The sequence below is a fragment of the Glycine soja genome, chromosome 18, assembly GCF_004193775.1.
Source record: "Glycine soja cultivar W05 chromosome 18, ASM419377v2, whole genome shotgun sequence".
NCBI lineage: Eukaryota > Viridiplantae > Streptophyta > Magnoliopsida > Fabales > Fabaceae > Glycine > Glycine soja.
Window position 1 is genome coordinate 54,505,630 of NC_041019.1, and position 27,086 is coordinate 54,532,715.

At 34.9% G+C, this 27,086-nt stretch overlaps 2 protein-coding genes and 1 pseudogene across 7 annotated transcripts; 1 reads left to right on the forward strand and 2 right to left on the reverse strand.

The window, feature by feature from the left end:
• Positions 1 to 1,408: 1,408 nt before the first annotated feature.
• LOC114395827 (SNF1-related protein kinase catalytic subunit alpha KIN10) lies at positions 1,409 to 10,870 on the reverse strand. Of its 3 annotated transcripts, XM_028357687.1 has the most exons (12): positions 10,675 to 10,870; positions 8,630 to 8,752; positions 5,862 to 6,059; positions 5,369 to 5,553; positions 5,102 to 5,284; positions 4,880 to 5,011; positions 4,294 to 4,479; positions 3,908 to 3,997; positions 3,756 to 3,839; positions 2,930 to 3,070; positions 2,397 to 2,636; positions 1,409 to 2,026 (listed from the first exon to the last, which is right to left on the reverse strand). In XM_028357687.1, exons 3-12 carry the CDS (start codon positions 6,049 to 6,051, stop codon positions 1,913 to 1,915), a joined length of 1,545 nt encoding a protein of 514 aa, XP_028213488.1. In that variant the 5' UTR covers positions 6,052 to 6,059; positions 8,630 to 8,752; positions 10,675 to 10,870; the 3' UTR covers positions 1,409 to 1,912. The 3 variants fall into 3 exon arrangements, with proteins under 3 accessions (XP_028213488.1, XP_028213487.1, XP_028213489.1); XM_028357686.1 differs by lacking the exon at positions 8,630 to 8,752; XM_028357688.1 differs by lacking the exons at positions 8,630 to 8,752; positions 10,675 to 10,870 and adding an exon at positions 8,077 to 8,602.
• A 3,028-nt stretch (positions 10,871 to 13,898) lies between these two features.
• Positions 13,899 to 14,576, reverse strand: LOC114394801 (annotated as a pseudogene).
• Positions 14,577 to 16,598: 2,022 nt separating this feature from the next.
• On the forward strand, positions 16,599 to 26,934 carry LOC114395796 (ABC transporter C family member 3-like). 4 transcript variants are annotated; one of them, XM_028357642.1, is made up of 12 exons: positions 16,599 to 16,727; positions 18,627 to 20,697; positions 23,363 to 23,449; positions 23,542 to 24,192; positions 24,367 to 24,411; positions 24,484 to 24,531; positions 24,805 to 25,099; positions 25,207 to 25,421; positions 25,526 to 25,831; positions 25,921 to 25,984; positions 26,247 to 26,486; positions 26,587 to 26,934. In XM_028357642.1, exons 2-12 carry the CDS (start codon positions 18,913 to 18,915, stop codon positions 26,697 to 26,699), a joined length of 3,849 nt encoding a protein of 1,282 aa, XP_028213443.1. In that variant the 5' UTR covers positions 16,599 to 16,727; positions 18,627 to 18,912; the 3' UTR covers positions 26,700 to 26,934. The 4 variants fall into 4 exon arrangements, with proteins under 4 accessions (XP_028213443.1, XP_028213440.1, XP_028213441.1 ...); XM_028357639.1 differs by having other exon boundaries at positions 24,367 to 24,531; positions 26,587 to 26,932; XM_028357640.1 differs by having other exon boundaries at positions 16,618 to 16,727; positions 18,630 to 20,697; positions 24,367 to 24,531; positions 26,587 to 26,932.
• Positions 26,935 to 27,086: the final 152 nt, after the last annotated feature.

Consider the following 27,086-nt stretch of genomic DNA (forward strand, 5'->3'; position numbering starts at 1 on the left):
TAAAATTGACTAAGGAGAGGGAAGGGGATGGGGTGCTAGGGGGTGGAGTGTTCACGTGGAATAACTATTGACATGTAACAACGATGATGTGGTCCTCTGTTTAGTAATCACTTAACAGTGTTCTTTAAAGGTGGGGAAGGGAAACTAAAACGCCTAACTTTGAAATAACAAGGAACGACATAATCTATATATAAAAAAAATGCACATGGACTAAAAAAATTCCAACTACGGAGAGTAGAAATATATTTAAGTCAATAGTTTTTTTTTTTTTTTGCCAAAATTGTAATTTTTTACCCCCTTTAATTCTTAATTCACGATCAATGATTTATTAACATTTTGCTAATTAAAATCCAACTTGTAGATTAGTTAATAAAAAATAGGACTGAAATACTTTTATTTCTTATGTTTGTTTTCATAAACATGATAATCATAACTTACAATATCATACATGCTATTTTGTTTTTTTATCATACATGCTAATTTAAATTAATAGTACACTATTCTAAATTCTATTTTTTGTGATCTTTCGAGTTATACTATTTATTGAACAAATTCATTTGAATACATTACATATGACAAATGGTGAATTCTTCAAGAAGGTTTCTGTTTCTATTCCAGAACTAATTAGTGCTCCAAAATATCTATTACTTATCAGTGCAAATAGGCTTCCAGATTGCCTACACTATTCTAAATTCTATTTTTTGTGACCTTTTGAGTTATACTATTTATTGAACAAATTCATTTGAATACATTACATATGACAAATGGTGAATTCTTCAGGAAGGTTTCTGTTTCTATTCCAGAACTATTTAGTGCTCCAAAATATCCATTACATATCAATGCAAATAGGCTTCCAGATTCTTTTTGCCATAATTCCTCTTCTGAAAAGCGTAATCCAAAAAAAAAAAAGTAGAAATTGAAAAGAACGAACATTGAGACAAACATGAAGGCACCGTCGCCCGGAGAGAACACTCTGAATGATGCTGAAGCTTCTGAGAGTAGGTTGACGGGATGGGAGGTAGTTTAGGAGAAACAAGTTGAGGAAAAGGAAAGTAATAGCATGAAAAGGGCAGTTTAGGGATATTTTAAAATCGAGGGTGCACGAAGCAAAATGGGAGGTGCAGGAAGTAAAAGCCAGCACGTACGCAAGAATAAACCATTATAGACGAGGGGCCTGTACTCTAGCTAATACTAATTGCTGAAAAAAAATGTTTTTTTTTCACAAATTATTGTAAAAAAGCATAATTTTTCAGAAATATTATCCCTTAATATCATTGTGGGAAGGAAAATTCCCAAGAAAGCAAAATCCAATCCCAAACAAACACACCCCTAAGGGTCTACAAATCAAACACATGGGCCATATATTTTGATTCATCATGATAACTTTCCAAAGGCTAATACACAGTAATCCTGGAAATCTAAAATTTGTTAAGTAATTGAGATAGGAACGGTTGCACTCTACGAAATGGCTCGTCGGATGAACACAGTCGTTACATAGCATTCATACACGAGTAATATGAAATTACATTTATAGGACAACAAAGACTAATCTGCAAAAGTTAGAAGCAGCCTAGACATCCCTTCCAATGGCAACAGTCGTTTACAGCATTTGGTTGATAACCATACATATATCACTGTCAGTTGGGGCTAATTCTTTTAAGACATTCCCCATATAATTCATTACACTGATAAAATTAAAATCACCAAGAGAAAGGAAAACCTAGTCGAGCACCATTGTTAACGAAGCAAATCCCATACTTGGGATTGGCTCATTATAATGTTTACCCACAGATAAACGGGTAGAAAACAGAGGATAAGCTTGGACCGAAAAGATACTTGTATGTACAATGTAAGCTTATTCACATGAAACACAAGGCATATTTATGTCTCTGGTGAGCCTAAGCTCTTCGCTCTAGAGGACACGAAGCTGTGCAAGGAAAGCAGCACATAGATCCAAGAAAAGAAACTGTGGACCCTGCACCCTTTGAAGATCAAGCAGATACTTTTCTTCCCGGGTTTTGTAAAGCTGTTGATGTGACTGTAAGAATTAGAGAATATTCTGGAAAAGAATTATAACTACCCAATAATAACAGAAGAATTAGTTTATTGAGACAATCTGTCTTATAATTGGTTATAACACTGTAAAGAAACAGCAATGATTTAAACGTGTATACTGTCTAGTATTATAAACATGGAGGGAGGGAAGCAAAATAATCTGAAGACTATTTAGTTATTATTTTGGCCATTCAGTAGTGGCTTTAAACCACTTTAATTTAAAAGGCATATACTTATCTGACCATCAGAGCAGAAAAAATCGTTGCTACTAAAGCAATAGTTGAAATTTTTAATTTTTCTTATCACATGCAGTAAACATTATGCTTCTAAAGGTAAATTACCTGCACTTCAAACTTGACCACATTTGAAGTAGAAACAGCATCATTCTCAATAATGTTGGAATCATCTCCAAAGTAATGATTACTATGCACATTATTGTTAACCATTCCTTCGTGGTGACCAGGAATGCCAGCAACCCACCTACACTTCATGTTGTAGTGACCAATCTTCTTCCAACAAACATTTAATTCTTGCAAAGCTTTAAGAACCTCAGTCATTATTTCACGAGGATGGGCTCGAGACTGTCACAAGATAAACAAAAAGTAAGTAACTACCAACAAGACATCAAGACTACAATTTTTCTGATGGCCACTATTACAAAAACAAACAGCTTTTAGATATAATGTATAAACACTTGTTAGTTCTTGACAACAGCAATATCTAGCGTGCACATATCCAGAGAGGAAATAAAGTACATAAGCAACAAATTCAACAGCCCATACTTTTATACAATAAATGGAACAAATTAAACAAGGACATCTAACAAATATTTCCTCTCAAACAGCAAGATTACCATGAGTGATATTCATCATACCTGAAGCCCAAGGGCCCATTTCCTTTCAACAGGGAACTGTTGCCTCGATCCTACTCCTGGATATTCCATGTAGCCTGGAAAGCGGTTTCCAACAACTGAAGAAGCAAGTTCACTGGAATGCATTTGATTAAAACCGGAATCCTAAGCAATCACAATATAAACCCAAAATTAATGAGTTTTACATAGGATTCAGTTTTAAAAGGAAACAAGCAAAGAAATATAATATCAAGAATAAGAAACATAGGATTCCAAGGTTATCAGATCCAAAAAGAACCAAGTTCAGTCTAGAAAGATATATTTAATGACATGGCCAAATGATACAAACCTCACTCAAATTACAGAAAATACTGAGATCGGTGAGATGAAACTCATAATACAAAATTACAAACCAAACCCAGGACCCAGGTATCTCATCGAGGGGCTAGTTTCCCCTCTTAATTTTCCCCTTCCCCACTCCTTCCACTACTTCCTTTTTATTTCTATAACTGAATCCCACCTCTTCCCTCCCCCTTTTCTCACATTTCCAATGCAACCTTCAGTTGGAGTTCCCAAGTACCCAATTTTCTGTTATCCCTCCCCATCCTCCTGGCTTGCACCCACATAATGCAGAGGTGCCAAACATTAAAACATATACTCATAGCACAAACACTCATACAGCACATAACAAGACCCCAAGTTAGCATGGGGATACAATATACACAAATGTCAGAAAAAATGCCTTCTTTTCTGAATTAGATGAACAAAATGACTTAATTAGAAAATAGAGACAGACAGTCACAGATTACTAATGAAATGTTAAAAACAATTAGGGGTAAAATAAACCCACCATGGTCTCTTGAAACTCAGCTCCAAGATAGCCACTGGAAACACGAAATCGGTTGTCCAATAACAAATAGTATGCCACAGTACCCTGAAATATATGGATTGTAGTAAGGGATTATCTGGCAGATATAGAAAGACAAAATCAAAGGCACAAACCTCATTTTGTATCCTGTTCCCAAGAGATTCAACCAATTGATTCCTGTCAAATCCCATTTTCACCACTTCCTGAAGGATCTCCTCATCAATCTACAAAACCATGATATGATTTGGTTTACCATTTAGACTGATTATAATATATCAAGTAACACACACTTCATAATCCCCAATGCGTATGAACAAAAAGAGCAAAACATTGAAAAACAGAAAGTAGCTGAAATATACTAGAACTCTTGAGACTTGTTAAGTTACTCAAGGTTGAAACCAAGCATTTTCACTTCAAATCAGTATTTTTCAACTACATTTCTCAGGAACCATAGATAGTTTACAGAAGAGCGAAAAATGGAGGGAAGATAGGGATAACACATAAAGATATAAAAATAAACCTTTTTGGCCTGTTGCATTGTATCTGGTGGTGGCACAGCTAAATAGCGTGGAAGTCGAGCTTGGAACCATGGGTGTTGACGGATCTCAGGTATGGTCATTCTCCTCATAGGGTCAACCACAAGCATCCCTGGTATCAAATCTCTAGCACCGGGTGATAGATGACTGGGAAGAGTGTAAATCCCACCCTACATGAAAAACATGGGAAAAAATCTTTTTGATGATAACATCATTTGATGAATAAATCCAATTTGGATTATCTGATTCTCAAAAAGATCTATTACAACATAAATTATATTAATATTAATATAGAACAACATCCAATGTTTAATTCAAAACTGTCGAGATATTATAGCCCTCCTATTGTATTAATATAGAACTCAGTACTGCATTTGCACAATTTCAAAAGATTAAAATAAGTAAAAATGGGCAAAGCAAAAAGAAAATGCACGAAGCAAAAATAAAAATATGAAGAAGCAGGAAAAGAAAGCTGGAAAATTATCCACATGTCCAAGGCCTGGGATGTTTGAATGTAGTCAACAGCCGATCACTCAATTAATTAAATAAATAAAATTAAATTAACAATACCTTTATTTTCTTGAAGAGATTTGGAATATTTTCATCATCAAAAGGAAGGGTGCCACAAAGAAGGGCATATAAAATTACACCACAGCTCCAGACATCCACTTCAGGTCCAGCATACAATTTCCCAGAGATAACCTGTGAAAAATGAAAAAGTGTAACCAAGACACACACACACACACATATATATCCTCAACAATAATTGTTGCCGTGTATTCCATTACAAACCTCAGGAGCTGCATAGTTAGGGCTTCCACAACTTGTTTTAAGAAAGTGACCATCACGCATGATGTTGCTCAAGCCAAAATCAGCAATCTTGACATTACATTTGGAGTCCAAAAGTAAATTCTCAGGCTTCAAATCTCTATGAACCACCATATTCCTGTGACAGTACTCCACCCCAGAGATTATCTGCTTCCAAAATCAGAAATTAGCTTGAAAAATCTGTGACAAGCAAAAGTCTTCTCCACTACACAAAATAGTAAACAATCCTACCTGCTGAAAAAAATTACGAGCTTCATCTTCCTGCAACCTACCCTTCTCTACTATGTAATCGAAAAGCTCTCCAGACTTCACATACTCCATGACAACATATATGTCAGTTGGAGTTTCTATGACTTCATAAAGTCGAATAATGTGAGGATGCATGAACAATCTTAAAATTTTGATTTCTCTTCTCACTGCAACATGTTTTGAAAAAAGAAAAGAGGGAAAAGAAATGATAAGTATATTTAATGAACAAGACTGAGCAGGAGGTAACATATATTTTGTAAACTCAAGCATAAGCATAAGGAAAACAGTAATATTTGTCCTCAAACTCCACACCATTAGATTATAAGGATAACAGGGTTAGAAAAATACATAAAGTTCTTGAGCTTATAATTATAAATCAATATTCACAAAACAAAACAAAACAAAATTGCAGGAAATATTGGAATATCTAAAATTAAAAAAAGGATTGAAATTTATTTATAAAAACAACATAAACCTTTTTCTTCCATTTCCATGTTCTTTATCTTGCGTCGGTTAAGGATCTTGATCGCAACCTTATGGCCAGTCAACACATGTTCTGCAATTTTCACCTTGCCAAAAGATCCAATCCCGAGTGTTTTTCCCAATTTATAATTTGGTAGAAACATGTCCAGGCCAGCACCACCTCGGCCAGCTGGTCCATCCATTTCTAAATCTAGAGGGAAAATTGTGGAAGAAACAACACAAAATCAGTCATATGAAAATATATCTAGACGCATAAACAAATGCAAAATATGTTGAAATCTACATCAGATATAAACACCAAAAGAATACTAGAATGAAAAGAGAAGCATGCAAAATAATCCATGAGCTGTCACAAGGGTTTTACAGAACTAGACAAATTCGATTGTCACCCCCAAATATACTTTTCTTTAAGGGCAAGGATCTACAATCCAATTCAAACCGACCTTTAAAAATGAGAGAGGGGTTCAGCGAATAAAGAGGGATAGCTCTCGTTGTGTAGCCTACACCAAGAGAATGGAAAAAAATCTACAACTCTACCATATAAAAGTCTCAGCAACTAAAACTTTAAAGTGTTATTAATATTAAACACCAACAAACGGGTACACCAAGACTGATATATATCACATGAAAGCAACACTACTAGGCAAAAGAGGATCCAGAACATCTTGTAATTGAGAACAACTGTCTCAATAATTGTTGCAATCAAAGAAAATAAGATTCTGATTGATTGTATTATAAGTAATAAAATCAACAGTTCTCTATGATAACATAGTTATCGATCCCCTATAGCAGCATGTAGCACCTATACCCAAAACTGCTATCAAAGGGTAGTGGAAAGCAGGATGACTGCTATTTTGAAGATTATAAATACAAGTTAAATCATTTATACTTCACATATATAAACAAAACAAACAACAAAAGCCTTATCCTACTAGGTAAGGTGAATCCCTTATATTTCACATATATAAATGCCCAAAAAAGCACCAGAAATTGAGAACATGTATATAATCAATAGTCAAAATTCATAATTTTAAGTTAAACACATAAGTTAAAAAGTCTAGGAACATATGGGAAACAGAATCAAAAACAGACGAACAGAGTCCTCTCTGAATACAATTTGGGGGGAAAAAAAGACAGAGAGAACTCTTTGAAAAGTAAACAGCACGTAAGGCTACCCTGCCACTTGGAATACAAACACAAAAAGAAACAAAGAACAGAGAAAACGCAAAACACAGATATGCTGAAAATGAAAAAGAAAAAGAAAACAGACAGAACACAACAGAGACCAGATATGAGTAGGTGCATTTGGTCTCAGTATTATCAATCCCAGATAGCGGCACCTTGCAGCTGACCTAAAAAATGCTATAGCATGATAACAGGTTGGCCACTATTCTGAAATTTTTTATGTGTATACTATAAATATAAATCGTCAAAAATGATAAAAGTTAGTCAAAATTCATGAAATTCATAATTAACAATAAAAACACAGAGGCAGCAGGTCTCGCCAGAGACAGCGAATGCTGCCAGAGCCAGAGACAGGGAGGCAGCAGGTCTCGTCACCGGATAAAGGAGAGAAGAGATGAAATAAGAAAGTCAAGAGACAAGATTTGGGAGCGGCAGAAGGTCTCGCCCTTATTACTGTATTTTTCCTGAAAATCCCCAAAATACCCCCCTCCCAAAAAGACATAATTTCTGATTAAAGAGGGCTTTTTAGGAACCTCAGTAGCACCGCTCTATCCTGCCACAATCCATGCTATTTCTTCCACAAAAGCAACCGCAACATTTAAGAAGGCAATGGCAGCATCGTAGCACCGCATTAATAACTATTAATTATAAAATAAATTTTCTTAGATAGAAAATGAAGGCAGCTCCTTAACATTATAATTATGCACACTGACAAAATCATTAATAACAGGAAAAAAACTAGCCACAATGCCAAAAGGCTCCTCACTATTCAAAGGTATAGGGGGAGGGTCATTGTACACAACCTTACCCTTGTATTTGCAAAGAGATTATTTACAGATTCGATCCCATGACCAACCAATTACCAAGGCACAACTTTACCACTGCACCAAGGCTCGCCCTCACAAATAAATAGAAAAAAATAAAAAAAATAATAATAATAGCATCATAGAATCTTTCATTTTCTTTTTCCATTGGTATTCTACAATCATAAGAGGGTGGCACATGGCACAAAAGTTACTGACATGTGATTCAATGTCATTGTTTCTAGTGGCAGAGGAAGTTCCCTTTACACGCACAGGGCTAAGGATTCAATTCATTGCCTACATCAAGCCTGCCAGACCACACCAATGTTGGAGCCTCATGCACTAGGAATTGAAAGCTTATGTGTATGTCCTAGATTTGTGAGATAAGTTACCTTAAGGAAGGTAAAGGTACCAGTACAAAAAGGGTATAGGCAGCCAGATAAGTTATATACACATTTTCTGTATATAAGGCTCCAAGATAATTCAAGAGACTCCATAGATTTCATGGAAAATTATTTCAGTGTTTGATGCACAGCTCAAGAAAGAATATACTTTTTCCCGGGGTAGCCAAAGGTGAAAAGCAGCCTTAAGGTGCTAGGGGGTGTAACTCCTTCAGACAAGAGGTGGCAAAAAGCACACGCCTTATTGTACAAAGTAGAGCATCTACTTCAAATGGGAGTTCTGTGTCTTGCGCCCAACCAATGCAAGACCTACTCTTTTGCATATTGCAAACCATTCACATCAGGAGAATGGAAAGACTTGGCTACAATACCAGTTAACGTAGAGGTAAGTCCACTCTTGAAAACCAGGATATTAAAGGAGCAGAGTGCCAATTTTAAATAGGAGCTTCATGTCCAACACCCAGCTAGTGAGGGTCTCAAGCTCCAATTTCAACCTTAAAGACAAGCATTAACATTAGAAAAAGAAGAGAACAATAAAAGCTTTTACTACTTTGCAATTTGCATTAAATTGCACTCAAATTAACTATTCAAGCAACACATTTGTAGTGCAAACGAAAAAGGAAATACTAAGTGTTTAATTTCCAAAACCGGTAAAATACTTTCACTGGTAGGAGTTCAAAGGCAGACAACTGGTCACTGCCACCATTAAAAATAGCTGGCATCTAAGGTGTTGCACAACAAGGATTAATATAGTTATTAAGATGGTAGAACAGTTGGGATTCAAATCATGAACCGGAAGGCATATTTTCCAAATCACAAATTGAACTGTATTGTAAATCATAAGATTAAAACATAGCATATAAAACTAACAAACACATAAAATCAAAAATCAACATATATATATACACATATACATTAGCATTTTGAGGTCAAATAGCTAACAAAGTGACATATAAGCTTCAAAACAAACAAAAATCAAAATCATAACAGCCACCTGGTCAAAAAAACAGTAGCTGCCACTACAAAGAAAAGGAGCGAAAACATGAAAAGAGATAGGGGCCCACCCTAGGTCAGATTGGAGGGTAAAAATTGGCCTCTTACTCTTGTTTTACCTAAAAAAACATTTTTAGCAGTGCGACCTGGCTGTGCCAGGATCACACAATTCGTAAGCAGGATGAGATTCATGTGGGATTAGAGCAAATCATCTACAATTCAAACACAAAAACAATTTGACACACAATTCAATTCACTAAGTCTTAGAATGTAAGTTTGGACTTAACGCAACCCCAAAACTAGCCTATAAGATGAGGATTATCCCTCACTTATATACTCTATCTTAACATTATCTCTAGCTGATGTGAGACTTGGATTTTTCCCAATACACCCCCTCGCACCCAGTATTTTTGGGTTTGGTGCATAGATAACATGGTATGTGACCCTTTAATGGATCTAGGATATGCTCTGATATCATCTTAAAATATGAGTTTGGGTCCAACTTAACCCCAAAACCTAGCTCATAGGGTGAGGGTTGTCCCCCACTTATATACTCTTATCTTGACACTATCCCTAACTGATGTGGGAATTGAATTTTTTCCAATACCAAGGCCTTGAATTGAATCATATTGATGGAATTGGAATCGTTTTGTGAATCATACAATACCTGTAATAATGGTTATTAAATATCCTTAATTTTAGGGAATATACCAACATTTTTTTTACCATTCTTACTTTTTTACCCTGTTTTAGAATCACAGTTAGCAAGTTATACCAACGCCTCCTAGGGTGTTCTACAATTACCAAAAGAAGCATCAAGCACACAACAGGATAAAAGGCACCCTGTGTGCCTCAGTGACCCACTCTGCTGCCTCACCTCAGGTGCACCTTTGACTATACTGTTTCTTTCAATCTTTCCAACTATGAATAAGCTACTACAAGCTTATGAACAACAACAGATTTTTCAAATGTTGTCATCGTCCATTAACCATCACCAGCTAATGTTCCACTGATTCTTAGGAATATAAAAGGCATCTACTACTCTGACATCAGTGGTGGTACACGTAAAAATAATAATAATCACAGAAACCATAAGTTGAAAATCGATGGACGTAATAATAATAATAGTATAACATAAAGAAAGCAAACAACATATGAATTCATTTAAATAAGGGGGAAAAAGCAACATAAAATTAAAATAATAATGAGAAACTTCTTAGAACAATTCAACAAAAAAATAATCTTCACGATCGTAGCCATTCCTTATCCACACGCAAAGCTATCCAGAATCTCAAATCTGGGAAATTGACATCCTTCCGATCGAAAGCACTTGCTTTCATTTCCAAAAGTAATAAAAAAAGAATAACAATCTTTGCACGAAAAGCGGATTGGGGATTGAGAATGGAGAAGGGAGAAAGCTCACCGGAGTGTTGTTGGAGTGAACGGAGCTTGGGAGTGAAGAGGAATAACGAGATTAAAGGAACCCTAAAGTTGAAGATTGGGAAGGGGAAGAACAAAAGAGGAACAAAGCATCGCGTTCTCCTTCGATGTTTGCATCTGCGTCAGCGATTATGCTAATACGCGACAAAAGACGGTGCGTTTCGATCTCGGAAGATGCTTTGGCTAAATTGGATTCTTAGACCGTGTATTTTTGTTATTACAATATTACCCATGATAATTAACAAAGTCGTACTGTATGCACTATAATTACAATGTTGCCCCATAGTTGATTTTTTCCCACAAAGAGTACCATTCACAATTAAAGTTAGCTATGTTATAGATAGTTTTTTTATTAATGATAAATGCAGTTGCAAGTGTTTTCTTGAATGACAAGATGGATGATGTTCTTGGAACCTTCTCCTAGTGATGTTTTCTTGAATGATAGGATGGATGATGTTCTCAAATCTAGTGAGCCAAATATGCTTATCATCACTCACTAGAATCTCCTTATTCGAAACCAACACTTAATGAATCTCTATATGTGGTCTTCAATCACCATATAAATTTGGAACATGCTTCGGTTGGATGTGTCACAAGATGATTCTTGTTTAGATTGTTATCAAGGTAGCATCCATGAACTCAAGAGGAGATCATCATTGAATTTATAATTTTTTTGTCTTTGTTAATACATTCTAATTTATTTTTATATGATAATATATCAAAACTTGATTAAAAAGAGAAAAAGTAAGTAATTAAGATCTTTATTAATATAAATGAATGCAATAAACTTATAATAAAAGTAAAGAGAGATAAAGGAAGAGAGAATTATAAACTCGATTTATATTGATTTAATCATTTCTTGTGTCTATATTCAGTTCCTCGCTTGCGAATTTCACTCTCTTTCAAAATCTTTACAACAATATAGTATTCTTATATTATGAGATTTCTCACACTCTGAGTCTCTCAAGAATCAAAAGATATTACACTCTTATTCTCATGAGAAATGTTTCATCTTTTTCAAAAGTTTAAATAAAGAATATAAGAGTGTATTCTTTGATTTAAAGGAAATGTTACAAATTTATGTTTCAGAAGGTTTTTCAATAATAAGTGTATTAGACCAAAAAAATTTATCAAGAATTTGATGAATAAGAATGATTCTTTACAAAAAAAAATTAAAAGTTTCTCATTTTTTAACATGTTAAAACAATGAATATTTATAACCAAAATTTGTATAAACCATTAGAGTCATTCCTAAAAGATGTAACTCTTCAAAATATATTTTTTGGTATAATTACAAATTTCAAATAAAAACTTTTATATGATTACTTCTCGTAATTGATTGAAGTTTTGATTTAAATTAATCCAACAATCAAATATGCTTATTAGAAAAATATTTTAACAATCTAACCTAAATCTTGAATTTTCTAATTTATTGACTTGTCATGTTCAAGATTTTTCATGTTGTTTTGTTTTCCCCTTTATATTGTTTGTTTTTTACATCATCAAAACATACAAACATTTCATAACCACATAGATAGCACTTCTTGGATCTGGAAGTACGCAACATGCGAACACGGTGCTTTGTTTTCCATTTTATACTAGTACATATGGAAAGCGAGGAACACATAAATATTTGAAGATCAAGTTTATAGCATTACTTCAACTATTTCGCAGATCTTAAGTCTTCGTAACTTGGTTGGTGGTTGCTACCACTCTGCCAACCGGGGCTCCTCAAAAAACTGCCAGTGCCCTCTGTTGGAGTTTACAAGATTAACACAAATGGAAGCAAGTTTGTAATCCTGGTCACTGTGGTTTTGGTTGCATCATCCGAGATCTACTGCTCGTTGGATTGAATGTCTTGCATGTTTTTTATGGGTCTTCTACAAGCCCTAATGCTGAACTGCATGCAATCTTTCATGCTTTGAACATTTCCTGTCAAATGGTTGGTGGCCCATCATTTGTGAATTATACTCTAAAATGGCAAATCAGTTCATCCTCGGTGGTGTCTCTAACTTTCATCCCCATGCACCTTTGGTCGGAAGGATACGTCAGTTCCTTTCTCTTGATTGGGACTCGCATAATTAAAGAGATATATCAAAACATGAATTTTCTTATGTTTCAACTACTGTGATTTTTCCATAATTTTTACTTTTTTTCTGCATAGTAAGTCATGACGACTTAATTAAGATGTTAGGGTACCCTTAGCTCATTTTTTTTCTATTATAGAATTTCTCCTCACAGGTAATCCAAACATATGTTGTTGCATCTGACAAGGAATTGACTTTTTGTTTATTCTGCTCCCAATAGGGTCCTAACTATATTGAGATTGATTTGGACATTCATCGATTTAGCTACATATCAAGAAAATGACTTGATTCATTTCGAGATCGTTTGAAAGATGGCATTCTTGATCTAGGCCTAACCATTCAGGTATTCTCCCATGTTTGTGTACTTTGGTATTCTTAGATATAATATTTGGCATCCACATCCATCAAAATAAAATCTATGGTTTTTAAACTTTGCTATGACTCCATATAACCACCCTTTTTCTTTAGCAGGCTTCAATTAAAAAACACATCAACCCTTCCTAGCGTCTGCTACAACATGCATATGAATTCCTATGCTTACCGTATATCATTTTTTCTCACCCATTCTAAGCAGATTTTTTTTTACCAAATCAGGCATAAAATAATAAAACATGCATTCATGGAGATCAAGTTTTAAATGAACTTGGATGTTCTATTTTGAGACACTACAACCCTTTTTCTAGCATTATATCACTGTTAGAAAAAATCCATTTTACATCGGTCCTTGTTGGCGTTCAACAACGGTGCAGGCCTGTCTTTAAATGCGACGTCGTTGTAGACCTCTGACCAATCTACGACGATCATTATACACCGTTTTAGAAAGCTGTGATTCCTGCGACGGGACTGACGTCACGACCGTAGTTGAAGCTTCACCTTCGAAGACGTTGTTGACGTAGCAACAACGTCAAAACGTATGCTTTTTAGGTCGGGCTTTAGACGAAAACGACGTAGTAATATATGATTTCAATGACATCGAAAGAAGATTCATTGATAACAAGGAAACAAACTTTGATCAAATATAACTTGTCCAAAAGAAACCATCAAATTCCTTTGAGAAAAAGGAACAATCGCAAACCTAACTCATTAAGATACATGTTTAAGCAAAATAATAGATCGATGATTAAGGCCAAAGCAAAAATAAAAGCGACTTTCCATTAACAATAGTAAGAAGATAGTCAACGATTTGATTTCACAACTACAAAATAGCAAGTGTTAACTAAATTACGGAATTAAAAAACCGAAAACAAAGCGATCGGGTACGAATCGGAACTACATATCCAAAAGATCAAACGGTGCCACCAGATTTGGAGCGGTAGAGTTTGCCGAACACGTGGAGCGCAGTGACAAAGTCGATAAAGCAGAGGCTCATCATGAGCACCACCATCGGTGAAATCTTCAGCCCCGAGGCATCATCCGTGTAGAACCTCAGCATGTTGCTACTGTCGCATCCAATGCCGATGTTGGTAGAGCTGTTTTTGTCGCCGAGATGGCAGCGGCGCATGCCGGCAGTGGCGGTGACGAAACTGCAGGGAGCCATGCCTGCTGGTCTTGGTCACGTGGCTGTTGAAGTGGAGGATTGAGACTGAAAAGAATCTCTGGCCATGATGCAAAGATGAAGAAAGAAGGAAACAGAGTAGCGGCATTGTGGTAGAGGATTGGTGGGGTTAATGAGAAATGAAGAGATAAGGTTCGGGAAGAGATAAGGGCAACTAGGCAAAGGAAGAGAGAGAGAGAGCAGTGCTGAAGAGAGAGAGAGAGTGGTGTATTGGGAACAGGAGAGCACGCGAAATGAGGCTTTCAAATTTTCAAAAAAATTCAAATTTTCCCTCAAACAAAGACGGTTTTGTAAAAACCGCTTTTGTTTTACATTATTCAAAAACGGTTTTACAAAAATAGACTTTAAAATAATAGTCATATTTACAGGAATGCCACCGCACGTTTAACAACGACGTTTTTGAATTAACCGTGGTTGAACGCACGTCGTAAATAACAACTTTTTTAGTAATGTATGGTTAGCCTTCAACTGAGATTGACCATCTCTCTAAATTTCTGATAAGAGGCACAGAAACAAGAAGAGCTTCCGGAGAAAGTATTGTGCTGCCTTAGATTGAACAAGATTGATCTTAATGACAATGGTCAAATGCCCATGCTAATGACCCTTGATGGTGAATGCTGAGGGTTTTCAGTTAATTGGAGGGAACAGCGTTCATCAATAGAAACAAATATATGTATTAGTTACCTTTGTATAAAGTGGGAGTTAAGGTGTTTAAGTTGGATGCAACTCCTGCAGTCATGTATTTCTGTTCAAAAGAAAATTCAGAGGAAAAGAAATATAGAGGATGATTAACATGTATTGCTAAATGACGTAGAAACTTAGCAACTTTTATTGATAAAGAAAATTTTCTAGTGGACTGATGATAAGCTTGCTGCAATACCAACAATTTAATGCACACTGTCTTTGCAAATTGTAAATTTGAAATGAAAAGTTGTATGTGAAGATTCTGGTAGCTGGTAATGGTATTGCCTATACCATAGGCCTCATTGCAGCACGCCACCAACTTCTCTTCAGAAATTAAGCTTATTTCATTATTAAGTTATCATGTTTTATATTGTTTCGTTAGATAATTATGCCTATAATTAGGCCACCATTGTACGAGTCATATAACATCAATTGAATTCAATTCAGTGAAATATTCTACAATATCCATCATACAAGGATGTTGAATATAGTTCTAGCATTGGCTTTAGTGTTGACATAGATTTAAAAGAAAATGTATGGAGAAATAAATAAAACATTGTGATTGACAAAAGGAAATATAAAATGCTAAGAAATATGCATGGATAGATACAAACTGACAATAGTTCAATTGCATACCCATTCGAGAGTGTGAACAGAACATTAACATAGTAATAGTAAAATCTCTTTTCTCAAACACTATTCTTCTCTTTAATTTCACTAAGGTGACAGCAATGCACATAATTAAGGCACATTTAGTTACTCTTCTACCATAAAAATCCAAGTCTCTGTTCAAACATTATCTACCAAATTATAGACTTTAAGACTAGTAAAATGGAATCTTTAGTAATAACAAAACAATCATGCAACGTGTCACTTCTATTAGCTATGCAATTCTAAATTGAAAAGTTAAAACTGTTACGAACAACTCTCGCACCCACTAATTGAATTTAGAGCTATTGCAAGTCATAATTTATTAGATATGAAACGTATTATGCTATGATATTAACAGTTAAACACGTGAGCAATTTTGTTAGCCTTATTTTTTTGCTGTGTCAGCATAATCTTTCTCTTTCAACTCAAAAAAATTAAAAAAATAAAAAGAAAAACCTCCAACCGCGCAAGCCTTCTTCAAAGAACATGATAGAATTATTTTCTTTAATCCCTATAAGAAAATGCATCAACGTCATGACCCAAAACTTAAAATATTACTTAATAAAAGGTTGAGGTAGGAAAAAACAGACCTTTACTACAACTTAGATATTTCAATGTTAGAAAATTAAAATAATAAAATACAAGAGGTGATTCCCCCAGTTTTTAATTCCTATTAAAATAATAAAATACAAGAGGTGATTCCCCCAGTTTTTGAACTCGAAGAGTCAGAAGCTATTGAAAGTTGAAACAAAATTTTGCTGTGGAGCAATATGATCAACATCATCATCATCTTCCAAAGCTCCAACTCCAACCATCAAAAATGGAATTCACCAATTTCCTAACTTTATACATGTCTATCTCCAACATCCTCTCCCGAAGTCCCCCACTTAACTCACTCGCTCACTAGAAACTAGCCACCTTTATATGTTTAGAGAACTCTCACTTTGGAGCAAAGTCAAGTCAAACATTACTCTTCAATCTTTACCCACAAAAGTTTACCCAAAGTGGAGCCTTCTTGTTGGTTTTGCTGTTTTTGTGTTTACTTTCTTTAAAACTAAGGTATGTTGTTACTCTTCTCCCAATGCTGTTGTTTCTTGTCACCTTGTTATAAACTTAGTAGTTTATGAAAAGTGTAACGCCCTTGATTATAAGTTCCATTAAAGAAAAATGCTTATTCTCCACCTTTAGGTACTAGAAATTAATAAGTAGGTCTAAGCGTTTCGTTCAAGATCAAGGGAAAAATACATGCAGATTCCCTTTAGTAACAAGAATTTAAATCTTTATTTTAGAGAATTAATGTTGAGCAGAGTGTGCTAGATATTATAAACCTGATACTTGTCTTTTATTCTTATGGATAAAAAAAAAAGGATGGTAAGATATACTAAATTTTTTTGCTAAAGTTAAATGAAGACAGAAAATTATTAAAGAGACACAAGTTCATGAATATGGCACCTATTAATTTTATTTATGGATAAATAATCATTTTTATTCCCGAAAGTGTAAAACATAGAGAATTTAGTTCTTAAAAAAATGAAAATTCTGATTTAGTCCTTCAATACACTTAAAAGAGCAACAATTACATCATGTAGTCACCATTCACCCTTCATTCTTTATAAGTGATTACTGAATTTATATTAGGCTTAGATTATACTCCATTATTAAAAAAGACTTTTTTTAGGTCCTTCTATTTGTTTGGAATATAGATAATGCTGTGTATATGCGTAACGTAATTAACCAACTAGTTTTACACAAGCAGAAATATGCATTCCAAAACTAACTTCAAGTAGTCCAGGCATTCCATTACATTCAATACAAGTCCATATATGGTTTTATTCAGGTATTAAAGCAAAAAAGTTTATTAGTGAGGGCACTTGACAATCGACACTGTGCAGGGCCTGACCCATGCCAAAGAATTGCTCAAGTGAAGTAGAAAATGATAGGTAGTCTTAATTTTCTCCTAAATTTTAAAAGGGTGCTTGGAAGCAAGGGAAATGGAAGCAACAACCAAAGAGGGCGAAGATAGGGGTGAGGGCAGGGGGGAGTTTCTGAAATGGAGAAGAAATAATTGGAGGAGGAGGGATTGGACCTCTCTGGAATGGCCTTTTTGAAAATCATTAATATGTTTTTCCTATAATTTCATGATTCTTACCTTTTTAGTCCGTTTAAAAATGATTTTTTTAGTTCCTATAGTTTATATTTTAATTCTCTTTAGTTCCTGTAATTTAAAAGTGTTTTTTTAAGTCTTTATAGTTTGCATTTTAATTCTCTTCCCTATAATTTGAAAAATATAGGGACTAAAAAAATCACTTTCAAAATTAGAATTAAAATATAAACTATAGAGACTAAAAAAAACATTTTCAAATTATAAGGACTAAAAAAGTAAGAATCCTGAAAGTATAGAAACCAAATGAGTAATTTAACCTAAATTTTATTATAATTGAGGAAACTTTAGCACCAGAAATAGTTCATACTGCTAGACTATCATCAAAATCTCAATTATTGTATAATAGTAAAAGTGTGTATATATAGAGATTCTGACACGATTAATAGCCCTTTAGTAATTGATATTTGGTAAATAGACACTATTCCTCGTTCAAAGGTCAGTATGGCTCAATTTGGTATCCTATGTAATTGAAACCATTCTGAAAGAACAAAAGTTAGCTCAGATATTAGATCATGCATCTCAATTCACATCAAGATACTTGTTAGGACTCACTTATATGGACATCTTTAAAGAGTAGGCTGAATGGTGAGTTAACTTGATAGCACATATCTATAAGTACCATAATGATAAGGATTCAAGATCCACAAATTTTCTACACACACTTCATGGGTGTGAAGCAAGTAAATGTATACAAAAATAAAATAGTTATTATAGATTATAGACAACATTTTTGTAGCTAGACAGAAATATGTTGGACACAAAAGTATTTAACTGCAGTTTGAAACATTGAACAGCAGAAAATTATAATTGACAGCCACAAAATTTGGACAGCAAGCAGAACTCCAGACAGCAACCAGAGTTTTGGATAATGGGCAGAAATACTTCCTGCAAACCAAATTTAGACATTACGCAGAATTCTAGGCCATCCATCAACCAGGATTTTGGAAAGCACAAAAAATTCTGATGGCTAACATGATATAAACAGAGAGGAAGATTCAAGTCAACAACAAGAATTTCGGACTGCAGGCAAAAATTCTGACAGAAAACACAATTTAAATAGCAAGGCAATCTATCAGTAATATGGAAAAACTTGCCTCTCTTGAAGAGGTCCTTTTGAATGGTGGCTCTAGTGTAAACAACAGTTCTGATCCCAGTAAGACCATAGGAAATGAAAATTTAACTTGCTATTCAAATGCGGGATTTTTCAGCATTCTTACTTTTTCATGGATCAGTCCACTATTAAGTCTTGGCAATGAGAAGACTTTAGATCATGAGGACCTCCCACTGCTTGCCGCCGATGACAGTGCCTATGGGGCTTTTACAACTTTTAGAAACAATCTCGAGTCAGAGTGTGGTAGTGACCTTAGGAGAGTGACCACTCTTAAGCTGGTGAAAGTGTTAATCTTCTCAACATGGAAAGGGATCGTTTTATCCGGTTTGTTAGAATTCTTATGCACCTGTGCTTCTTTTGTTGGACCCTATCTTATTGAAAGCCTTGTTCAATACTTCAACCAGGAACACAAGTTTAAAAATGAAGGCTATATGTTGGCTATAGCATTTGTTGCAGCAAAGCTTGTTGAGTGTCTTCCAGATAGGCACGGCAGATTTAACTTGGAGCAGGTTGGAGTAAGGATGCAATCAATGTTGGTGGCAATGATCTATGCTAAAGGTCTGACTCTTTCCTGTCAATCAAAGGAAGGATACAGCAGTGGGGAAATCATCAACTTAATGACTGTGGATGCGGAAAGGGTCGATGAACTTTGTTGGCACATGCATGCTCCATGGATATGTGTTCTGAAAGTTGCGTTGGCCATGTTAATTCTCTACAAAAGTGTCGGGGTTGCTTCAATAGCTGCTTTTGCTGCCACTGTAATTGTGATGTTGCTAAACCTTCCTGTGGCATCATTGCAAGAAAAGTTCCAAGGTAAGATAATGGAGTTCAAAGATAAAAGAATGAAGGTGACGTCTGAGATTCTAAAGAATATGAAGATTCTAAAACTGCAAGCATGGGAGATGAAGTTCTTATCAAAGATTTTTCATCTTAGGAAGACTGAGGAGACATTGCTAAAGAAATTTCTAGTTAGCTCAGCTACTATGACATGTCTCTTGTTTAATGCCCCAACTTTTATTGCTGTTGTCACTTTCAGTGCTTGCTTTCTTATAGGCATCCCACTTGAATCAGGGAAAATCTTATCTGCACTTGCAACATTCGAAATTCTTCAAATGCCCATATACAGTCTTCCTGACACAATTTCAATGATTGCACAAACTAAGGTTTCTTTTGATAGGATTACATCATTTCTTAGTCTAGATGACTTGCAGACTGATGTAGTGGAGAAACTTCCACGGGGTAGTTCTGACATAGCAATTGAATTAGTAAATGGAAATTTCTCTTGGAATTTATCTTCCCTTAACACAACATTGAAAAACATAAATCTCACAGTTTTTCATGGTATGAGGGTTGCTGTTTGTGGTACTGTTGCATCAGGCAAATCTAGCTTACTTTCTTGTATAATAGGTGAAATACCTAAGATATCTGGGACCCTAAAGGTGTGTGGATCAAAGGCTTATGTTTCTCAATCACCATGGGTAGAAAGTGGCAAGATAGAAGAGAACATATTATTTGGCAAGGAGATGGACAGGGAAAAGTATGAGAAGGTGCTAGAAGCATGTTCCTTGACAAAAGACCTGGAGGTTCTACCATTTGGTGATCAAACCATCATTGGAGAGAAAGGAATCAATTTGAGTGGTGGACAGAAGCAAAGAGTACAAATAGCCCGTGCTCTTTACCAAGATGCTGACATTTATTTGTTTGATGATCCCTTCAGTTCTGTGGATGCTCATACAGGATCTCATCTCTTTAGGGTACTGTTTATCTAAACTCTATAGTTTTCACTTTTCAGTGCATTATTTTGTTTTTTGTAAATTAATTTGAGATTTCCAAATTATTGAAATCTTTCAGTCTTCCTAAATTGTTGGTTTTATGGAAGAAAATTGAAAGGAGAGAGAGAAGCAAAGAATAATGATTTGGAAGTTGGAAGAAGGATAAGGGAAATCATTCTACTTTTATTTCTCAAGCAACCTTTTAATTTATAATATTTGAAATAAGAAGACCAGAAATTCAAAAACAAGTACATGATCAAGATTCTTGCAATCTTTTTTCCAAACAAACAAACTTTCTCCTAAAGAAAAAGAACAAGCTATTGCTTAAAATAACTAATTCAATAACTGAAACATTGACTTCAATCCAGTAGGCTATCTACTAATTTGTTGGATCAAATGAAAAGCTTTTACCTTTCATTTTAACCCTTGGAATCTCCCAACCTGCCCAACCTGTTGCATTATAGATAAGATAGTGTTGATCTTAAATGGAGACTTTAAATCTTTTTTCTGTCAACTAACAGACTGAGCAAATTTTGGTCAATATCAATTACAGAAAGATGTTTGTCTTTATACCTCAACTTGTAATTTCAGAAATGAAGCCACCATTCCCTATTCTGACTTTTGAGACTTTAGTGGGCTTCAAATCCTTGAAGAAAGTTTCTATCATGTCATGTGGTTTGTGCAACCACTATTCATTAGCCAGCATTCTAATGTACGCCTAGTTGAAAAACATGCTGCCATGAAAATCTAGTTTCTTTTATCTTTCTCAACAATTTAGGCATCATGTTTGAGTTGTAGAAGTTTGCTTCAGAATATTACGGCTTCATGTCCAATCCGATTGCACTTGCTACCCTTCACATTTGGTCTTTTCTAGCATTTGAATGGGGGACCTCCTGTTCTTCCACTGTGTTGTCAAGGTGGATAATTTTTCTTTCTTCCCTTGCCATCAATTTGGATGTTTGCAGTGGTTTCACTACTTGAGGTCCGGTTCCCGTTGTAATTTTTCTTTTTGTTATTCCTAATTTACTTCTACTTGGCTGGCAGAGCACCTTCAACTGTGTGCTCTTGTCTCATAAGCCTTCGTTGCCCTTGTGCCTGCAAGGCATGTAAGACTTTTGCCAAAGTGATCCTAGACAGGTATTTTGTATTCTCCAAGGTGATTATAGGCTCTTCATAATTCATATCTCTCTGGGATTGTTATCAGAACTTTTTTTACAATTGTTGAATCAGAAAAATCAGTGCCCAATAACCTTATTAGCAATGCCAAACAATCTGTTTGAGTGTTTTTTGATTGTCTTGGACTCTTTCATTTTTTGCAACTTGAATGCCCTCGTTAAATTTAGCACCTCCATGCTTTGTATCCTTTTATTGCGTTGGCTTTCTTGAGTGCCATGATTCTTGTGAGAATGGCTGTTGAAACACCAACAAATAGACATGGTTTTGCCTTTGCCTTCCTAGTTTTTCTCTCCTTGTGATTCTTTTATTTGGGTCATGGTAGGATTATGTGGCGGGTGGAACTTCTTAATCCTCTTCCACAGATTCCCAAAGGTCCAAACTCCAAAGCCTCCAAGTAGGACTCCATTGTCACTGCCAAAGATCACAGTTTTCTCCAATTTGTTGAAAAGTGCGGTTCAGTTTCCATTTTCACAGGTCCTATAAGAAGATTGCTCAGATACCAAATTTTTGTTTTTATGGAAGCAAAAGAAAAAAACAGTGAATCAGTGAAGAATACATTGAAGTTGAGAAAAGAAGGACATGTGAATTATACTTTTATTTCTCATCCAACCTTATACATTTATAATATTTGAAATAAGCAAAAAGTCATAACTGTTAGATTTTAGTTTAAAACTAGTTGACACTAAGTAAAGTTGTCCAACAAATATATAAGTTACACCTCAAAAATTGAGGCAAGTAATGTGGGACTTCCTAACCATAAGGAAGTGCATGATCGAGATTCTAGCAATTTTATAAAAAAAAAAAAAAAATCTCCTAAAGTAAAGGAACAATCAATTAGGAGAACTTATTCAAATAACTTGAATAAACATCCAAAATTTGAACATTAACTTCACTGTATTCTTATATAAATGTCTCAAAAATTAACTAACAGTGAGTTTAGAAGTCCTCAGTTTACAACCAACAATAAAAGTCTCATACCGGTAGGTTAGATCAGCTCATGGATTGTAGATGACATCAGACTCAAGAAAGACAAAATTCGAAGGGATATTATTCATTATGATATCCCACTTAACAATATCTTCCTATTTCCTTTGGTTCCCGCCACTCTTTTCCAGAGTTAAAAAGCAAGCACTCTACTCTCCACACCGTGCTTCAGCAGCCTTGTTTGAGCATAACCACCTTAACAAACTTTTCTTTTTCTCAATTGGTGCCGCACCAATGTCTCCTAATATACAATCATTCTGAATTTTGTCCTTTCTTGTGTGGCCACACATCCAGAATTTTATGTTTCTGGTCTCTATAAATTCCAGCAGTATATTATGGGCATGGATACAGCTATAACCTCATTGAATTGAATTCTTCTTGTTTGTAATAGATTATATCTTTGTAATACAATTTGACTAGTTGTGTTATGCATTTGGAAGGACAAGCTGTTATCTAATGTTACATTTACTACTACACAACGTTGCAGGAGTGTCTGCTTGGCCTTCTAAAAACAAAAACTGTGATATACATAACTCATCAAGTAGAGTTCTTACCTGATGCTGATCTAATATTGGTAAGTCATTCGTATTTTTCATTCTAATGAATTCAAATAAATATCAGAATTTACTGTTATCAATGTTTTTCTTTTGCTTACAATTTGTGTAGGTCATGAGAGAAGGAAGGATAACTCAATCAGGAAAATACAATGACATTCTCAGGTCAGACACTGATTTTATGGAACTTGTAGGTGCACATAGAGAAGCTTTGTCTTCAGTTATGTCCTCAGAGAGAATTCCCACACTTGAAACAGTGAATATCTCCACAAAGGACTCAGATTCATTAAGATATTTTGAACTTGAGCAAGAAGAGAAAAACATAGATGACCATCATGATAAGTCAGATGACACAGTTAAGCCAAAAGGCCAACTGATTCAAGAGGAAGAACGGGAAAAGGGTAGAGTTCGGTTTAAGGTCTACTGGAAATACATCACAACAGCTTATGGAGGAGCTTTTGTACCCTTTATATTGCTCTCACAGACACTTACCACGGTTTTTCAGATTGGAAGCAACTATTGGATGACTTTAGAAACTCCTATTTCTGCAACTGCAGAAACTGGTATTGAAAGCTTTACCCTTATGGTTGTCTATGTTGCTTTGGCGATTGGAAGTTCATTTTTCAACCTTGTCATATCAGTTCTTAGAGAGATAGCTGGATACAAGACAGCCACTATACTCTTTAATAAAATGCATTTTTGCTTTTTCCGAGCACCAATGTCATTTTTTGATGCCACCCCAAGTGGGAGAATCCTTAATAGAGTATGTCACAATTTGTTGATTCTTCTTGACTGGTTTAATTTGAAGAGACAACTTATTTTTAATTGATCATGACAGTAAATTATTTATGACAGTTTGATTTCTCTATTTCCTTTTTCAATTGACCATGTTGAATATATTTGCTGTCTAAACTTTTGGTTTTAATTTATGTTGCAGGCTTCAACAGATCAAAACACAATAGACATAAGCATTTCATATTTGGTATGGGTATTTACCTTCATTTTGATTCACCTCTTGGGAACTATTGTTGTGATGTCTCAAGCTGCATGGCAGGTGTTTATAGTATTGATTCCTATCACGGCCACTTGCATATGGTACCAGGTAGTTTTCTGGACAATGTCTAACCAATATCATATGACACCACTAACATCAGAAGTCACTTAATGAATCTGATGTTGACTTTTATTCCTCCTTTTTTGTCTTTCAAGGAACATGTTTTCCTCATTGATTCAACATTTAAAGTGAAATTGATTTTATCATAATTCTCAAGAGTTCTGAGAGGAAGAAGAAAGAGAACAATGTAATCTCTCTAATATTATTGTGCAAATTAACAATAGTATTATGTATGCTAAAAGAGTGCTTCAATATATGCAGCGATACTATTCTGCATCAGCACGGGAACTGGCACGATTAGTTGGTATATGCCAAGCTCCTGTTATACAACATTTTTCGGAAACAATTTCTGGATCAACAACCATAAGATGTTTTGAGCAAGAATCGAGATTTAATGACATACATATGAAACTGATAGATAGATATTCTCAACCCAGATTATACAGTGCCAGTGCAATAGAATGGTTGGCTTTCAGATTGGATATTCTATCCATTACCACATTTGCCTTCTGTTTGGTTTCCTTGATATCTTTTCCAAATTCAATTACTGCTCCGGGTAAGTACTTTGGATTACATACATTCACTAGTCATATATACATTACTCTTTATAACATTAGGCATAAAACTTCATTCCTTTCCTACTTCAATTTTGTTTTTGTCAAGGCATTGCGGGATTAGCTGTGACGTATGGGCTTAATCTAAATGAACTACAATATAATTTAATCTGGGATCTTTGCAATTTGGAAAATGAATTTATATCCGTAGAAAGAATACTTCAATACACCTCCATCCCAAGTGAAGCTCCTCTTACAATAAAAGACAACCAACCAGATCATTCTTGGCCATCATTTGGAGAAGTTCATATCCAGGATTTACAGGTACCTTTCAAAAGTTATTCATTTGCTTCATTCTGAATTGAAGGATAAACTTGGTTACAAATATGTCCTGATCTTTTTTATTAACGAGGAAGTGGGTGATTCAGGTTCGATATGCGCCTCATTTGCCTCTAATTTTACGTGGTCTTACTTGCACTTTCGCTGCTGGAGCAAAAACTGGCATTGTGGGAAGAACAGGAAGTGGAAAATCAACTCTAGTGCTAACACTTTTTCGACTTCTTGAACCTGTTGCTGGACAGATATTGATAGATAGTGTTGACATATCTTTGATTGGAATTCATGATTTGAGGTCCAGACTGAGCATTATTCCACAGGATCCAACAATGTTTGAAGGGACTGTTCGAAGCAACTTGGACCCCCTGGAAGAATACACAGATGAACAGATTTGGGAGGTAATTTGGATTTTCTGACATTATGAAGAACTTGTGTTGCCTCTTTTAGTGCAAGTTATGCATATATTAATATATAAGTTATATTTTAGGCTCTAGATATGTGCCAACTTGGAGATGAAGTAAGGAAGAAAGAAGGGAAACTTGACTCCTCAGGTTTGACTTCTCAAAACTTTGAACATAGATATAGGGTGTGTTACTAGTGACACTTACTAATTATATGACTACATGTGGTGAGAAAGTACTCCCTCTGGTCCACAATATAAGGCACCATTTAGAAAGAATTGATGGTCCTTTTTATAAGGCATTTTACAATTCCTATAAAACATTTAATTTTCCCCCATTATTTGCCCTTATTAAATACTTATTTGTGCTTTTTATTGATTATGGTATTACTTATCATCTTGAGTTTTTGAAGTTACTGAGAATGGAGAAAATTGGAGTATGGGCCAAAGGCAATTGGTGTGCCTCGGCCGCGTTCTACTAAAGAAAAGCAAGATATTGGTGCTTGATGAAGCTACTGCCTCAGTTGATACAGCCACAGATAATATTATTCAGCAAACAGTGAAGCAACATTTTTCAGAATGTACAGTCATTACCATTGCTCATAGAATAACTTCAATCCTGGATAGTGACATGGTTCTGTTTCTAAATCAAGGTAAGCATCACTTTCTTTTTTTCTTCTTTATTTGTCAGTTCTTTTACTTTTTTTTTCATCATGAATGTGGATATGATTTCTCTTCATATCAATTCTTCAGGGCTCATTGAGGAATATGATTCACCAAAGAAACTACTTAAGAACAATTCTTCATCTCTTGCTCAACTAGTTGCAGAATACACAAGGAGATCAAACTGTGGTTTTGGAACTTAAACTGATACTGAATTGAAAATTAGCCTGGAATCAGATATGTTGTTAGTGATATATATAAGGAAAACATAAAGTGAGATTAAATTTCATTATTCAATGAGTGCTCAAAACTGAGCATGAGAAAAGTATATGGTAATTTTGTGTAACAGTTAAATTGAAGGACATATTCTGTTGAAAAAGAAGATACAGTGAGATTAAATTCCATAATTTAATCAGTACTCAATGTTAGAAAGTGTCACATCACCATCACCACCTATTTCAATTTTCAAAATACACGTGTGTTAAACAGCTTCGTATCAATTGGTTTTAAGTTAAAATATAATACTAAAAAGTAAGACTAAGCAATATTTGGTAATTGTGAAAAAGTTCAATTCGAGGGCATATTCTGTT